This window comes from Neoarius graeffei, chromosome 25 (assembly GCF_027579695.1).
Source record: "Neoarius graeffei isolate fNeoGra1 chromosome 25, fNeoGra1.pri, whole genome shotgun sequence".
Taxonomy (NCBI): Eukaryota; Metazoa; Chordata; class Actinopteri; order Siluriformes; family Ariidae; genus Neoarius; species Neoarius graeffei.
In genome coordinates, this window is record NC_083593.1 from 53,062,187 (window position 1) to 53,080,924 (window position 18,738).

Sequence of the window (18,738 nt, forward strand, 5' to 3'; positions counted from 1 at the left end):
ACGCTGTTATTGGAAAATAATCAAATTTAAGGCGTTTCCAGTAACTCCAGTGTGTCAGGACTCATCACACCACCCTGTCTTTCACTGTTTTCCTCTAACAGCACATCCTGAAGTCTTTTTATTCCTGACTTAACATGCTTTCATGAAAAGGGAATCAAAACAAGACAAAAATGTCAAAATCAGTCAACTGGATCGACTCCCAACTCTCTTCTTTCTTCTTTGTGCACGCTCACTGCAAAACTCATTAAACAAATCAACAAATTAAGACTCTTTGATTCAAATAGCGCGTCGTAATTTCAAGGAAAGATCCTTAAGAGCTGCATACCAAGAATGCCATGTCATCAAATCCCGCCGAAGGACTGTCCTGATGTCGAGGATCCATTATGTGTTCTCCAAATGCTAGGAAGGAGTCTTGCCTAGCCTCTGAGGGACCTGACTTGGAAGGAAGGATCCATCCTACCAAGGAAGCATCTTTGACTTTGGAAAATACTCAGAGATTTTGTGTGCATGGTTGTTTGGAGCACCTGGCAGTAAATCCATACATTTCTTGTACAACCGCAATTCTAAAAAAGTTGGGACGCTGTGTAAACTGTAAATAAAAACAAAATGTGAAAATTTGCACATCAGTCATGGAAACCCAATAGTTCACTGGAAATAGTACAAAGACAACATATCAAATGCTGAAACTGAGAAATGTTATTGTTTTTTGAAAAATATATGCTCATTTTGAATTTGACGTCTGCAACATGTTTCAAAAAAGTTGGGACGGGGCGTGTTAACCACTATGTTGCATCACTTCTACTTTTAACAACACTCTGTAAATGTTTGGGAACTGAGGAGACCAACTGCTGTAGTTTTGAAAGAGATAGATAGATAAGATAGATAGGATATTTATTTGTCCTTTCGGAAAATTGTTCTGTGCCATTTACAGTATGTCTGATACAACTATTACAAAAACACAAAGAAACACAATATACAAACACCCCCCCCAGGACAAATGAGAGAAATGTTGTCCCATTCTTGCCTGATATACAATTTCAGTTGCTCAACAGTCCGGGGTCTCCTTTGTCGTATTTTGCGCTTCATAATGCACCAAATATTTTAAATGTGAGACAGGTCTGGACTTCAAGCAGGCCAGTTTAGCACCTGGACTCTTTTACTACGGAGCCATGCAGTTTTAATATGTGAAGAAAGTGAGAAAGTGGTTTGGCGTTGTCTTTACGCAGTGTCCCAACTTTTTTTTTTTGGAATTGGGGTTTTTCGATGTATTTCCTCTTTATTAGCGAAGTTCAGGATTTCAACTCTAGCACTGCGTCCTCTCCTGTTTTACTTCACCCCAGCAGAGACCATTGTCTCTTCACTGCCTACTTTAAACTCTCAAGAGCTTGTTAATTAGCCCAGAAGTGTTTTAAAAGGACTCTGTACTGTAGAAGAAAAAAACCTCCAGGCTTGTAGATTTCTAGTGACTCAACAAGCTACATAATTAACCACATTTCTCTTTTTCAGCATGAAGTTGGGACTTGGAAAATATGTCTCAGCTTTTAAAAGATGATTTTAATGACGTACGAATGTGTAATATGAGCTCTCATCCAAAAATCACAGAAAATCAAAAGTAGACATAGTAGCACTTAATACTGTCATGAAATCCAATATGGAAATTTCTATGCTAAGGTTAATTTCCTTCTCAGGACAACGTGAACTTGCTACTGACTGAAGAAGAGATGTACAGCCTGATGGAGACATTCAAGCAGTGCAAGATCATCCCAGGTACATCATCCCCCCCAATACACACGTCTAGTCATGACCCCTTTGTCCTCAGCTGTGCAACGCTGTAGGAAAACTTAAGCATGCACCCCAGATGGTGGTAGCTTATTAAAAACATCAGTGCATTCATCACAGTCTGTGCTAATTAGCTCTGTGTCTCTGTGCCAGGATTGATGATGGCTGCGGTTCAGTATTCTGCTCCTTTGTTGCAGAATCCTGTCTCGTCTCGGACGAGCTCCTTCAGTACAGGCACTTTGTGTCCAAGCAGCTATTTGAGAAGGATTTGACAGATGATCAGGAGGAGGAGGTGCTGGCCCAGTTCGCTGCTCTTGACCCAGAGAAGAAGGGACAGATAGAGTGGTCAGATTTCCTCTATCATGAATCGCTGTCAGTGTTGCAGAAATTTCGGACAGAGGTATGGGAGTGTCAGCTTGTGTATGCGTGTTTATTAAAGCTCACCAAACATTAGTAGAGATGACTGTGTTAGACAAAAAAAAAAACTGTGACATCAGTACTTCTAGAACATGTGGCATATAAGCCATGCTTCCTTTATTGGAACTGACTCACATGGAGGCCACACCTCTTTCACTTTTATTGACTGATACAGAGACCACGCCTCCGTCATTGTGACTGACAGATACAAAAGCCACACCTCCTTCAGTAGAACTGATAAACAGATAAGCCACAACTCCTTCATTGTGACTGACAGATACAAAAGCCACACCTCCTTCAGTGGAACCAATAGACATAAAGGCCACACCTCCTTCACTTTTACTGACTGATACAAAGACCACACCTCTGTCATTGTGACTGACAGATACAAAAGCCACACCTGCTTCAGTGGAACCGATAAATACAGAGGCCACACCTCCTTCACTTTTATTGACTGATACAGAGACCGCGCCTCCGTCACTGTGACTGACAGATACAAAAGCCACACCTCCTTTAGTGGAACTGATAAACAGAGAGGCCACACCTCCTTCATTGTGACTGACAGTTACAAAAGCCACACCTCCTTCAGTGGAACCGATAAACATAGAAGCCACACCTCCTTCACTTTTATTGACTGAAACAGAGACCATGCCTCCGTCACTGTGACTGACAGATACAAAAGCCACACCTCCTTTAGTGGAACTGATAAACAGAGAGGCCACACCTCCTTCATTGTGACTGACAGTTACAAAAGTCACACCTCCTTCAGTGGAACTGAGAAACATAGAGGCCACACCTCCTTCACTTTTATTGACCGATACAGAGACCATGCCTCCATCATTGTGACTGACAGATACAAAAGCCACACCTCCTTTAGTGGAACTGATAAACAGAGAGGCCACACCTCCTTCATTGTGACTGAGAGTTACAAAAGCCACACCTCCTTCAGTAGAACCGATAAACATAGAGGCCACACCTCCTTCACGTTTATTGACTGATAGAGACCACGCCTCCGTCATTGTGACTGATAGTTACAAAAGCCACACCTCCTTCATTGTGACTGACAGTTACAAAAGCCACACCTCCTTCAGTGGAACCGATAAATACAGAGGCCACACCTCCTTCACTTTTATTGACTGATACAGAGACCACGCCTCTGTCATTGTGACTGACAGATACAAAAGCCACACCTCCTTTAGTGGAACTGATAAACAGAGAGGCCACACCTCCTTCATTGTGACTGACAGCTACAAAAGCCACACCTCCTTCAGTGGAACTGATAAACATAGAGGCCACACCTCCTTCACTTTTTATTGACTGATACAGAGACCACGCCTCCGTCATTGTGACTGACAGATACAAAAGCCACACCTCCTTAAACACAGAGGCCACACCTCTTTCACTTTTATTGACTGATATAGAGACCACGCCTCCGTCATTGTGACTGACAGATACAAAAGCCACTCCTCCTTCAGTGGAATCAATAAACACAGAGGCCACACCTCCTTCACTGTGACTGACAGATACAAAAGCCACACCTCCTTCAGTGGAACCTAAACAGAGAGGCCACGCCTCCTTCATTGTGACTGATAGATACAAAAGCCACACCTCCTTCAGTGGAACCAATAAACACAGAGGCCACACCTCCTTCACTAGGACTGATCCTGAGGCCACGCCTCCTCCAGTAAAACACACAGGGCAAGCCTCCTATAAACATTGAAACATCAATTCAAATTATTAATGAGGTTTACCTGCTAATCCAGCAATACAGTCAGGACCAATAAAACTTTACATTTTATACACTAGGAACAGCTTGATCTATAGCAGACCATGTTGAATATTAAATAAACGTTTTAAAATAATAAACCCCTCTGCCTAGGTTTAGAGAAGCTGAAACTATTTTGATGAAATGCAATGACACAGTTGTTGCTAAGCACATATTTTATTCTTGCTGCGGCTGTTAATTACCCATCTGCTGCTTTCAGTGGTAGCCTGTGCATTTTAGAAACAGGCTTTCAGTACATTCCAAGAAAATTCATTTAAATTAAATGCATCACAGTGTGGATATTACACATTAAAATAATTTTAAAAATACCATGCATATTTTTAAAATGAATTATTTTAAAAAATTGACCACAGAACTGCGATAATGTCATGAGCACAGGACCTAATCTGTTCCGTGGACGTTCTGTAACAGTAAATGTAACTATAAATGGATTTTAAAAAATTAATAAATAAAAAAATTAAATAATTGGCAAAACATTGGGTGGTAACATTAACTGTCCTTCCTCACACCACTCTGTCATTGATTAGTTTCCTGTTTTATTCCTCACATATTGCATATTATTGATGCTTCATGATTATACTTGCATTGCAGCTTGCATTAATTTGACCAAATATATTTTTGAGGGGGGCGGCACGGTGGTGTAGTGGTTAGCGCTGTCGCCTCACAGCAAGAAGGTCCTGGGTTCGAGCCCCGGGGCCAGCGAGGGCCTTTCTGTGCGGAGTTTGCATGTTCTCCCCGTGTCCACGTGGGTTTCCTCCGGGTGCTCCGGTTTCCCCCACAGTCCAAAGACACGCAGGTTAGGTTAACTGGTGACTCTAAATTGACCGTAGGTGTGAATGTGAGTGTGAATGGTTGTCTGTGTCAGCCCTGTGATGACCTGGCGACTTGTCCAGGGTGTACCCCGCCTTTCGCCCGTAGTCAGCTGGGATAGGCTCCAGCTTGCCTGCGACCCTGTAGAAGGATAAAGTGGCTAGAGATAATGAGATGAGATGAGATATTTTTGAGGATCACACCAACACTATAATTTGTTGAATATAAAATATTCTGGTTTGCTCGAGGCTCATTTGCATATCATAGTCTTCTCGGATATTAGTCCTCCCAAACTGGATGCTTTGTATGTATATAATTTAAAAATAGAGCTGAGAGTTTGATTTTTTTAGTACTGATTTACGTTTTTTGTCCCCAGAACTCCCTGGTGCGTTTGCTCACAGCTAAAGAGCGTGACCGAGCACGTGCAGTCTTCCAGAGTCTGGACCAGGATAAAGATGGTGTCATTACAGGCGGAGAGAGTCGGCGAGCCCAAACTTCGTGGTTCCATAAGCACAGCAAAGAGTCGCAGTCATGCAATGTCAGGTGGGTCAAGATGTCTATTTCAGAGTAATCACTGCCGTAAAGGCTCTTCGTGCACTCTTCTTAATGAGCACTTAAATAATCAGGACTAAGATAGAGTTAAAGAAATGAATTACAAGTCCTTCTCTGTCTGTCAGAACCCTTCAGAAAGCAGGAAACCTGCACATGTGACCATTTTTAATGAAATTATACTGACGGTCAAGTGTTCTCTTAGTGAATGCTAACTGACGCTGGAACATTCTGGGGAAGCCATGGTCTAATTGTTAGAGCCAGGCTTGTAGTACTTGAATCCAGGACTCTGACTCGTGCCCTAATTTTAAAGCAGATACGCAGAACCTTTATTTTTAAATACATTTCGGAGTGGATGGTATCTCCATCCTTGACTCTTGCATGCTGCATAAATGGGAATTAAAAATATATATATTTTTGAGAGTTAAATTGACCGCAAAGTTGGCATTGGAGCTGCCCTGCTGAGCCAGCCAGCCCCGAGCGCGTGACGTCACTGCGGTAACCGGTTTTAAGGCCAAGGCCTTTTACAGCTATAGACCAAAGTCATATAAATACAAATTTATGGTGAAAGTAAGAAATGGCGTTACCGATTTGCTCAACTAAGACTGATTTGACTTCATTGATTGTGGGTAGACTCTCATTAAAACAGGATGGGTGTTATAACCTGGGTGCGATTTGCTGGGGGGGATGGTGGGGATCATCCCCCCCTCTGGTTTTTATCTCTGCTGAAAAAAAAATCCTCGGGGACAACCCCGTCAATAAAACAAACAAACCAAAAAAAAAGTTGACATGACAGACATGTTGTGACACAGTTTTCTATGATCTACATTGCACTCACTTTCAAAATGACCCGAAGTGGCAGCTTTGATGTTCACGAACGTCTAGGGTTGCCAACCGTCCCGTATTGGGTGCGACATCCCGTTTTTTGGGTAATTTTAATTTGTCCCGTCAGGGACAGATCCTGCCCCTCACTCCAATGCTGTGGTGTAAATCGCGTAATTGCCGTGAGAAGCGCTATTTCCGCGAGTCGCGGTCATCTGCGATTTAAAACCATTCACTGTTGCCATATCCTGAATTTTTAAGCTATACTGACAAAATAGGCATCAAATTAAACTAGAGCAGATGGTGCAGCCAGTGGATACAGCCTAACTGTTCGATAAGGATAGCAGATAGCTTAAAAAAAAAACCTTCCGAAACAGGATAGACCTCAGCCTATAGTAGGGGAGCTCTTCTGCCTCACTCCTGCCTTTGTGATGTCTTTCTCTCTTCTTCTTCTGCTATGAAGCATTGCAGAAGGTTCTTAGGGTTTTCAAATGGACAATTAAGCAAATATCAGGGTTTTACAGCTACAGCAAATCATTTTTCAGTTTATGACATTGCCTTCATAAATGTGGCCTGATGAATTATTTGGCCAAAGTTTAAAAGAGAAAAATGAGACAATAATATTAGAATTGTTTGTTATTTTGCATTAAGTTACTTAAAAATATCCATTAATTGGTCTATTAATTTTTAAAAGCTCTATTTTAGAAATGAATTTGTAGTGGCCTACATTTGAAACCCTCACCTAAAGGCGATTCGGTACTGTAACTATTTTGGGGCGCTGGGGTGCGTGTACAGGGCCTGTACCGGTACTTGTCCACACCCGGATTTAGCGCCATGAATCACATCCTTATTGATGAGCGCAACAGAATGAATGTATCCACACTGACAGCCTTCTTTTCCTCGCTGTCAATGGGCCAGACGTGCGTTCCTTCCCTGCTGAGAAATTCGCAGAAATGTGGATTAAAGAAGGGCGAAACGCGGCGGATAGCGCACCGACGGGAAAGCAGAAAAGGCCACATGAACTGCGCCATCAGAGCAAACTGTTCATTTAGTATTCATGTATTTTAGTGATTTTCGAGTCACTGTCCATTTAATCCGGAGGGAGAGAAACATCACAGCAACGCGACAAGCGATGCGAACTTTGTTGTGTTAGTGTTCGTGTATTTAGTCAAAGAGATAGGAAGATGAATTTACTATCTCTGGTTTAGTGTTCATTTTCATTGAGTGTTATTTATTTGATATCATCGGATGTTATTGAGCTGTTAGCCTATTATTACCTTAATTTTGTGATGTTTCATGATTAAAAAAAAAAAAAAACATCCCCCCTTCTGGTTTTTTGACAAATTGCACCCTGGTTATAACTTATGCAACATACATGTACATGCATGCATTTTCACTGATAAAACGTAAAAGGCGAATTAAATAATCAGATGAACTGAGACAATCACATTCTGAAGCAAATTAAATAATCTCATACCGGTAACTTAAAAACACACAATACAAGTTACATGGATTAATCTAAATACAGGTAAACAATGTGTTGTTTTTGTTGTTTTACTGTATATCCAAATGAGAGTCGGAGCTTACCTGTCTGTGTTCTCGCTTCTTGAAGGCCGATCTTGTGGCCGATTGTTCTGAAACAATCTGACTTTCAGTTGTTCGTTCAGTTCTCCGTTCATTCGCTTCTTCCACGTAAGGGCGAGATGGCAGCAATATCCAGTTTAGAAATCAGATTGCTGGTCCATTCATTCTCTATTTTGTCCATATGGAGTACTCCGCCATTACTGCTTGGCTCAGACAATTACTAAAACCCGGGACGGAACGGGACGTCACCGGTTTTAGCAACAACCACGGGGAGGTCACTGCCCGAGCGATATGTCACGTCCCATTCCGTCCCGGGTTTTAGCAACAACCCTCGGCTCACTCTGGGAAGACAGGTGCAACTGAACTTTCCTTTTTAAATAAATAAATACTTTCCTTTTCTTGTAGTTTTCTTTTCCTTTAATTGTTGGTACTGCACCCTCTTTCAATACGGACTTATAGCCAACGCTCCTTAACAGATCAGAGGTTTCATACGAGTCTTCAGTAAAATGTGCAGAGCAGAGGACAAACCACTTCGTAGGCGCCCAATGTGCCCGTGAACTTCTCGCAAAACGCGTCCAAATCTTTGCAGTTTGAACATTCTTGGGTCATGAATGCAACGTAAATCCACCTTCTGTCGTGTTGCTGGCAGGTGCAGGAACACATCTACGTGGCATGGCGATAAATTAGTTCAAAATGGAAGCTCGAAGTCGCAGGCAGCTCTGTGTTTTAGTATAGCGGAAATGGCGATGAGACTGACAGACTTCCTGTTGTGACGTCAAGGTCATTCACTCAGACCGCTTCCTAGATAAATCACTTTAATCATAAAAATTACTATATTAGATTTATTGTTAACGCTTAAAACTATTCCTGTGCCATTCTTGAGGTCTCAAGGCATTTATAAACAAAAGTGAGGCCATGGCTCTGCGTATATGCTTTAAGGACTCGTAACTTGACTTGGACTTAAGCACTGATGACTCGGATTTGGACTCGGACTCGTGCATTAACTGCATTCGGACTTGTAAATTGGAGACGAGGACTTGGATTTTTTCTTTACTTTTTGTAACATGCCATAATAATTTGGCATAAGATATTTATTTCTACATTAATTTTTGTACTAATTTGGTGTAAGAGTGTCACACCTGCGTGCCTTGGGGCATGCATCAGATAGACTCTCGGGCGCGCTCCGGACAGCGCGCGCGTGCCAAGTGGACTTTTGTGCGTGCGCAGTAAACAACTCGCACCTGCACAGGATTAAGACACAATCAGCACGCCTGTATAAAAACTGTGAAAGCATACTTACTTTGCGAAGTACACTACCGTTCAAAAGTTTGGGGTCACTTTGAAATGTCCTTATTTTTGAAAGAAAAGCACTGTTCTTTTCAATGAAGATCACTTTAAACTAATCAGAAATCCACTCTATACATTGCTAATGTGGTAAATGACTATTCTAGCTGCAAATGTCTGGTTTTTGGTGCGATATCTCCATAGGTGTATAGAGGCCCATTTCCAGCAACTCTCACTCCAGTGTTCTAATGGTACAATGTGTTTGCTCATTGCCTCAGAAGGCTAATGGATGATTAGAAAACCCTTGTACAATCATGTTAGCACAGCTGAAAACAGTTGAGCTCTTTAGAGAAGCTATAAAACTGACCTTCCTTTGAGCAGATTGAGTTTCTGGAGCATCACATTTGTGGGGTCGATTAAATGCTCAAAATGGCCAGAAAAATGTCTTGACTATATTTTCTATTCATTTTACAACTTATGGTGGTAAATAAAAGTGTGACTTTTCATGGAAAACACAAAATTGTCTGGGTGACCCCAAACTTTTGAACGGTAGCGTATTGAGTTGTGTTGCTGATACATTACCGAGCCTTGTTTCCTCATTTGGTTTCCTGATCCCTGATTTCCTGTTTCTCGTCTTTGATTCTGCCTCATCTACGATAGCCTGTTTGTGCCTCGCTCAACCTATTGCAGGTTTCACTGTTTTACGATTTTTCCTGCCGTTCTGGATTGTTTACCGTCTTCACGTGTATTAATAAACACACCTTCTGTACTTACATCTGTCTCCCAACCATCTCTGACAGAATACTTCACACTCTCTGATAAAGAGAAGCACATTCACCTGTTCATACGTACTGTACGTCATGTTCAGGAACAAACTAATGTTAATGGCACTGAAACAAACAGCCACTGTCAAATGGTGTGGTTGGAGTCTTGTTCTCGGACTCGACTCAGATCAATACTGGACTCAACTTGAAATTTTTTTAATGACTCGGACTTGAACACTGGGGACTCGAGACTGGACTCGGACTTGAGGTTTAGTGACTCAACTACAACACTGGTTAGAGAAGCACCTTTGGCACCAAAAGGTTGCTGGTTTGAATCCCTAGACCAGCAGGAATAGCTGAAGTGCCCTTGAACAAAGCATCTAACCCCCAACTGCTCCCCAGACTGGGTTATGTCTGGGTATGTTGTACGTCACTCTAGATAAGACCGTCCACTAAACGCCAATAATGTAGTCTCTAGTCTTTTCAGTTCAGCTTTATTTATGTGTATAAGACTTTTACTGATAAAAGCAGCTTTAAAGGAATCTGGATGTAGAGTCCTAATGAACAACCCAGATATGACAGTGACAAGGAAAAGCATCTTCTTCATGGTGGGATTATAAATCAATCCATCTTAGGCTCAGGTATAAATTAGATGCGACTTCGTATTTGGTACACTTGGGGCAATATAGAAGATTTTGGTTCTTATAACTGACAGATTGCTGACAGCTACTTTCAGAAAGACTGATAATTAGAGAAATCTTGAAAAAAAATGTTTTAGTAAAGTTGAGAGCAGAGAAACGGAGGAAGAGATAAGGTTTGACATTAATAAAGCATTTCCTTATTAGCCTTCCAAGTCAAGCAGCCTATAAAAGCTAATAACTCAGAAATAATGATGCTTGCCAGAGTGATACGAAGCCAACCCATTTAAAGCCATTTTGAAAGTGGCAGGGATGATTCCTGCAATTTGTGGTTATATGTTTCATGGTCACTCTGCTGTAAAACTTCATCTACAGCCAAGTCGTAACCTCCTGGCAGAGGTAATCAGGATTTGTTTTTGAAATATCTTCGTGCTTAACCATGGCCAGGGAAGCCATGGCCTAATGCTTAGAGAAGCATCTCTGGGATCAAAAGGTTGCCGATTTATTTTAGTCGGGCTGTTAAGGTGGGAAATTGTTTACTTTGCAATAGAAGCATGAAATTTGTCCCACTAGTCAAGTTGATATATGTAATTCTAGATATGAGGGCATTTCAAATTCAGCTTCTAAACCCTAGAATACACGTGCAAAATCGACCCAACATGAAAATGAGGCTAAACGAATTTTCTTTTGTTTTCAAGGTGTTTTTCATCAGATTGCTTACAAAAAATGACACATTGATTGAACATCTACCTCACAAATAGAGAATTTCTTGTTCTCAAAGATGTCACGTGATTAGTCACATGACACAGTATTAAGTAAATAAAAAGGCTGCCAGAAGAGCATTTTTGCAGTTCAAAGTTTTAACTGAATACGGATTCATATGACCATGTGATGGGTGGCACGGTGGTGTAGTGGTTAGCACTGTCTCCTCACAGCAAGAAGGTTCTGGGTTCGAGCCCAGTGGTTGACCGGGGCCTTTCTGTGTGGAGTTTGCATGTTCTCCCCGTGTCTGCATGGGTTTCCTCCGGGTGCTCCGGTTTCCCCCACACTCCAAAGACATGCAGGTTAGGGTAATTGGTAGATCTAAATTGACTGTGAGTGTGAATGGTTGTTTGTCTCTATGTGTCAGACCTGCGATGACCTGGCGACTTGTCCAGGGTGTACCCCGCCTCTCGCCCATAGTCAGCTGGGATAGGCTCCAGTTTGCCTGTGACCCTGTATAGGATAAGCGGTTATGGATGATGCATGGATGATCATGTGATATCAAAATATTGAAAAAATACCTGTCTTGTCATTACTGATTACAATCCCCGCCACAGAAGCATAATGCTGTACACTGAAGATTGGCCTTCATACATTTACATCGACCCGAACACCCTTTCTTGCAATCACAATGAAACAATGCCCCCATATCTAGAATTATTATATACATCAACTTGAGCTAGTGAGCCAAATTTCATGCTTCTATCACAAAACAAACAACTCCATGTTTTTTTGTTGCTTAACAGCCGGATTATTTCCCCAGACTAGCAGGAATGGCTGAAGAGCCCTTGAGCAAGGCACCTGCTTCCCAGGCTGCTCTGGGTATGTTGTACATTGCTCGAGATAAAAGCGTCTGCTAAATACCTGTAATGTAATGCGTAACAGAATTCATGATGCCGTTAATCTTCACCTTCAGTGGCAAAGCCTCACTAATCCAACACCATACTTTGTAGTGAATTTTGCCAGTTCTTGTTTGTACGTAGTCTATGATTTCCACCAAACACTTTGATTGTGGCGGCGGCACAGTGGTGTAGTGGTTAGCGCTGTCGCCTCACAGCAAGAAGGTCCGGGTTCGAGCCCCGTGGCCGGCGAGGGCCTTTCTGTGCGGAGTTTGCATGTTCTCCCCGTGTCCGCGTGGGTTTCCTCCGGGTGCTCCGGTTTCCCCCACAGTCCAAAGACATGCAGGTTAGGTTAACTGGTGACTCTAAATTGAGCGTAGGTGTGAATGTGAGTGTGAATGGTTGTCTGTGTCTATGTGTCAGCCCTGTGATGACCTGGCGACTTGTCCAGGGTGTACCCCGCCTTTCGCCCGTAGTCAGCTGGGATAGGCTCCAGCTTGCCTGCGACCCTGTAGAACAGGATAAAGCGGCTACAGATAATGAGATGAGATGAGATGAGAAGAGACTTTGATTGTGTGCTTGACCAAAAGGCTCAATTTTGGTCTCATCTGACTACAATACATGTAACCTAATTGTAGATGAGTCTTTGGGGTGCAATGGCAACATGGTACCGTAAATAGTGATGCAGCCTCACAGCTCCAGGATCCCTGAGCTTGGATTACTGCCTGTATGGAATGTCACATATTCATATTCTCCCTGCATTTCTGTGGGTTTCCTCTGATTTCTTTCCACCTGTTTCTTCCGACCTCCCAAATAATAGTGGTAGGTGGATTGGTGACTCTAAATTACCCGTTGGTGTGAATGTGCATGCGTGATACCCTGCAGTGGACTGGCATCCCAGCAGTGCCTTTCACAGAGGACAATAATTATAGTATATAATAATATACTGCCAATAATTTTGCCACATTAAAGAATAGAAGGCAGGTTCTTTCAATATTCGTGTGTAAATTTAGTATCATTGTGTATGCAGTATTTACCCGTTTCCATGAACGGTGGCAATAATTTTGGACCAGTGTTTGCATGGGTTTTTCATGTATGTAATGGATTTAGCCTGTGTCTCTTTGTCTTCCATGCTGTCTCACTGCTGTCATCCATCATCATCATCATCACCATCATCATCATCATCATCACTGCATGTGCTCCTTCCTTCAGACTCAAGGGATTGTGTTCTCCTGTAATGAATATGGGGTGAGTTATAAAGTTGATTAAGGATTTTACAGCCATAAAACTGATCTCTGTAATTTATTTACTTCTAGCAAACTAAGAAGGTATGTAATATTATGGTATGTGGAAATATAAAATGGATTTATAACTGTAGCTTATATGATAGCATCGATTTTAAACAGCCTTCAGGATTGCGGTCTTCTGATTGATTTTTAGTTTCTTTCTCCTGCTAATGAGCTCTGAATGTGACTCACACCAAGAAAGAATTTGAGAGACTCCTTAAAAAAACAAAAGAAAACAAAAAAAAACCCTTACCTTCTCGAAAAATCCAGACGTGCATACATGGACTAGAGCGGCGGCTACAATTATCGACAGTCCATAATTAGACACCTTTTCAGATTTATCAATAAAAAACAATTTTACAAAGGTGAATTTCAGTTACAACGGTTATTATTGGTTAATTAATCAACCGGAAGACACCCCCCCCCCCCCAGCCTTTGATCTTGTCGTCTGATGACGCAGCTCATTACCGGAGATGGAATTTTTTTTAGCACAATCAGCAATTTGAGGAAAACCCGGATGTTATCATCGTAGGTAAGCATGGTGGAAAGATCATGGACATGTTTTTACTGATCAAATTCACTGATATTTCATGATCTCCTTGTCGAAACCGATTTTATTTCTGATTCTTTCATTTGACAGTCGCCATTTTGTATCTAAACGTGTGTTTGAGGAATTACGTGAGGTGTCGATAATAGCGATCACTTTCTGCTAACGGTGTCCACCATTATCGACACCCTGTAGAATTAAGTGGCATTTACAACTGTTATAGATTGATCTTTGTGTAACATTGTTGAAGTAGATGAAGTACTTTAAAAAAACTAAAAGTGCTGTGATTTATAATATATTTTTTTCTGATTCATAGTTTATAGTGTATTTGGAATCCGATTGCAATAAATAGAATTAGAGCAGAATTAAATTCCTACCATATAAAAAATTACATACGCGAAATATTCAGATTTTTCTATTCCATTCAGAATTTTTCTTTTGCAGTTTGTTGTAAATATCGACCACATATTACAATATCAGTAGACATTTTATATTTTGGTTCGAGGAATGACATGCGACCTTTGACCTGGACTTTCATGTGGTTACAATCTCAAGAGCCTGTTGATATTTATTGGTAAACTACAAAACTAGAAATTAATACAAACAACAACGAATGATGAACAAAATGTGATCTACAAAAATACTTAGAAAGTGGAACTGAAAGATTTTCTGACGCAGGTTAAACATTATCAGTTCATTTGTTTACAAACATTAGAATTACTTCCTCATTTACATAAGCACGGACATCCATATATTTATCTCATCATCTCTAGCCGCTTTATCCTTCTACAGGGTCGCAGGCAAGCTGGAGCCTATCCCAGCTGACTACGGGCGAAAGGCGGGGTTCACCCTGGACAAGTCGCCAGGTCATCACAGGGCTGACACATAGACACAGACAACCATTCACACTCACATTCACACCTACGCTCAATTTAGAGTCACCAGTTAACCTAACCTGCATGTCTTTGGACTGTGGGGGAAACCGGAGCACCCGGAGGAAACCCACGCGGACACGGGGAGAACATGCAAACTCCACACAGAAAGGCCCTCGCCGGCCCGGGGCTCGAACCCAGGACCTTCTTGCTGTGAGGCAACAGCGCTAACCACTACACCACCGTGCCGCCCCCCATATATTTATATAAAAGATATTTTGTACTAAATATAAGTCTATGGAAAACAAACTTTAAATAAAAAAATGTTTTGTTAACTTAATATCACATACTGATTATTTATTTATTTATTTATTTTTAATAAGTAATCATCTGGGTGTCGATAATTGTGGAACGGTGCTGATAACTATAGACAAAGGTGTCGATAATTGTGGAACGGTGTCACGTGATCTGATACGCTAAGTAATCGGGAATCAACTCATTTTTTTTTCCAGTGAATGTTTGAATAACTATTCATGTACAATTTACATATTGAAAGTCTTCTACTTTTGTAATGCCCAAAAGATCGTTAAGGTGTTGATAACTGTAGCCGCCGCTCTAGGTGACTAAATACAGTGAGTAGCAGTGGTCAAAAAAACTTTTCTAATATAATACAAAATCATAGACGTGTCTATCCAGATACAGCAAAATTGGTTAAAAACCAGGAGATCATTTGATCCGTAATGTTCTCATGAAAGAAAAACACCAACATGGCTGATCTGGATGGAAAAAAAAAATCACAGATAAGCACTTGCAAAAAAAAATAAAAATTGCTTAAGGTCAACATGTGGATTTAATCTCATTTATACAGGGCAACTGCTAACCTGCTACACTTGGGGAACATGTAAAATATAAAACTGTATACATTTGATCTTTTACCAATCGTTTCTTTTGTTCCTGCTAATGTTTACATATTCAAGTGAAGATTTCTATTAAAAACCAGCAGGTGAGTATGTCATCTGACTCTAATCATCATCATCATCATCATCATCATCATCATCATCACCATCATCATCATAAGAACTGGTCCTTATGGAGTTGTTGCCATTATTAGTGTTAAACAACAGGCTTGTTTTCCTCTGGGAAGCGCTCATCAGTTCAAATGGCCGCTGCAGGTTAAATGGTTGTGTGGCTTTGGTCTGGACATGGCGTAACTAATATTGCCTTTTAATCGGAGCTCATTAAAATCAGCTTGAGGATAAAGAGGAAAGCTTGGAGTCTCGAGTGCCTGCTTGTGCTGTGTGAGTCCTCATGCAGACCACAATTAAGTTTTCGTAGAAATGAATGACATCATTTCTTATAAATGGATGAAATTCAAGGAAAAAAACAGCGGCTTTATGACGTGGGGACTTTTATTAGCTAATCCGGCCGACAGGCGATGAGTTTATGCCATCATGTGTTGTCCGTCGTCTGTCCAGCATTGTCCACATTTCATGAAAATCACTTCTTCTTTCTCAATTCTTCGCCAATTTTGATTCTTTCTGGTATGAAGGTAGGAAGGTAGCATATAACTTCTGCCCAGATTTTCTTAATTACATTATTTATGAAGTTATGGACTAATTAAGCCTTAATGAGCAGTTCAATAAAAATCTCTTCTTCTCAGTCAATTCCTCACCGTTTTGGATTCTTTCTGGTAAATACCAGTAGGTCGGTATTCCTAGGGTGGATATGTAGCTTCTATATGAAGAGTTTGGTTCCAAAATGCAATAAATGCCAAATTTGAAAATTTGAAACTCCCTCCACCAAACCATCAGCAATTATCATATCTTACTCGTACCATATTCAGTTTTCGCCAAAACATGATATCTGCCATTGATTTACACACTGCATTACAGCATTTCATTCCAAAACGCAACAAGTGCCATCACCAATTTTTCTCAAAACCAGACATATCCATTTGGCCAATCAGAGGCCGCCATTGGTGTGAAGTCTTTTAAGATGGCTGTGCCCATGAAGTAGGAAATCATTTCGTCACTTCTTGCATTTATTGGACAATTTCATGCTGAATTATGAATAATTTCGATAAAATAATCTAAAAAAAAAAATCTGTCATGAAAGAACACAGTTAAATGCACTTTAAATAGAAGGGGATATGTAGCATTTGGGGGAAAAATGCCATGGCGTGGATATGTAGCGACTTGACAAAAAAAAAAAAATTACTTGGTTCAGTTAAAAGCTATTAATTAGTTCTGGATTTCATTTTTGAAGTTTATTATTAAGGACTTAGTCAATAAATTTTAAAACAGGATACAGTGGTTTTCCTTTTATCACTTCCTGTAATCAGAAAAAGTGATTTTTCTCGAAACAGTGGAATTGGATATATAGCATTTTGGAGCCAAACTCTTCATATATAGCTTGTATATAGTGTATATAGCTTGCAACGTTTATTGCGCAAGGTGGCCCACTTTAGATCGTTCCTTCTGGACTAGACGGGGCCGGCGTGAGCTACGCCATCATTGACGGTCTTGTTTATATTTGTCCCTTCAGTTGGAAGGGCCACTGCAAATGGATACAAAGGTTTTCTGATTATTGACCTTTATTGTGTCATGAAATTTGGGGAAAGGAGAATAGAAATAGAAAAAAAAGAAACAGAAAAAAAGATACAATACTTTTTCTTGATGTTAGATTGTTTTTCCCTCCGTATTCTTTCCTCTTAGTTGTAATTATTCCTGTTTGTAAAGGCAGATGTGTTATACTTGGACAAATTCAGTCCGTCATTTACCAGATTTAATGTGTGTGTGTGTGTTTGGATGGAAATGAAGCACAAAATGGAGTGTGTCATAATTCAGTCTCTTCCCCGCAGCATCAGCCATGTCGGCCCAATCTCAGAGAGCAGTCCTGCCAGCTCAAGCAGTGACAAGAGCAGAGACAAAGCCGTGGAAAAGTACGACAACAGGTGTGTATTTACTGTAGGCACCATTTGATATAGACACATTTAAAGTCATATTACACTATGGACAATAAATTCAATGACGTATATTAAAGATTGAACATAATCTTTATGGTTCTGTGATGCAACTCAAAAGGTTCCCTCGCCCAGTTACTGAGGGTACCAGGACTCTGCTTCAGGTTGATCCAGTTCACTTTAACCCATGGATACCAGATACCGGAGTCCATAGCGCATTAGTATGGCATGAAGTGTAGTTGAAACTGGTTCTTTGCATGTTTTTCCAGGCCGGTAACATGGGACGCGTTCTTGCGTGAGAGCGCCATCTACATCCTGGCTGCTCGACCCAACAGCAGTGCCATGCATATCCGCCTGCCCCTGTAATCCCACCAATCCCAGGCTGGAGTCTGCAGGAGAGCAGCACAACGCCCCCTAGATGTGTGGAACAAGTCCTGGCACTGAGAAAGGACGTGACACTCCTCAGAGGCTGTGTTAGCCATTGACGCACCTCCTCTTAAAGAGAACACTATTCCTTCCTTCCTATAACAGCACACTGAATAAAACAAATAAATAGATTTTATGAGGTTTTTTTTTCTTTTCCTGAGATGCATCTCTGGCACATATTGTAACCCAACCAATCGCAGCTGAGTGGTTGCTCGGGTGAGAAGTTTGACAGCTATTTCTGTATGTAAGCTATGAGAAGCACTGCCATTTACTGTGTATAAAATAGCAAAAATGCACCACGGTATTAAACCATCAGTCTTTAAATATCCAGAGTTCGTCACTTATGATCAGATTACATGTGAGATAACAGTGTTTGACCCGTTTTAAAGCCACTGTAAACAAGAAAATGACAAACCGACCTTCGATGTAGTGGGTAGCACAAGCACTAACAGGAACTAAAGTTATCTGCATATGTTATATAATTATATATAAAATATATACATGTGAATATTAATATGTATTATATATGTGTATTTATTCCTGAACATCCCAGTTTTAAAAATGTCCCGGTTTTAGATGCACCATATGTGTTTTTTATTTTTTTTAAACAT

The 18,738-nt window shown here is 40.9% G+C and overlaps 1 protein-coding gene across 2 annotated transcripts in view; it reads left to right on the plus strand.

The window, feature by feature from the left end:
- Positions 1–18,067, plus strand: part of phf24 (PHD finger protein 24) — a 48,881-nt gene extending 30,814 nt beyond the window's left edge. The window contains exons 3-8 of one of the 2 annotated variants that reach the window (XM_060908204.1): positions 1,689–1,767; positions 1,977–2,179; positions 5,169–5,335; positions 13,247–13,282; positions 17,600–17,692; positions 17,971–18,067. In XM_060908204.1, coding sequence (XP_060764187.1) covers positions 1,689–1,767; positions 1,977–2,179; positions 5,169–5,335; positions 13,247–13,282; positions 17,600–17,692; positions 17,971–18,067 — 675 coding nt within the window. The remainder of the gene's footprint in view (positions 1–1,688; positions 1,768–1,976; positions 2,180–5,168; positions 5,336–13,246; positions 13,283–17,599; positions 17,693–17,970) is intronic. The other variant, XM_060908205.1, reaches the window with a different exon arrangement.
- The last annotated feature ends 671 nt before the right edge of the window (positions 18,068–18,738 follow it).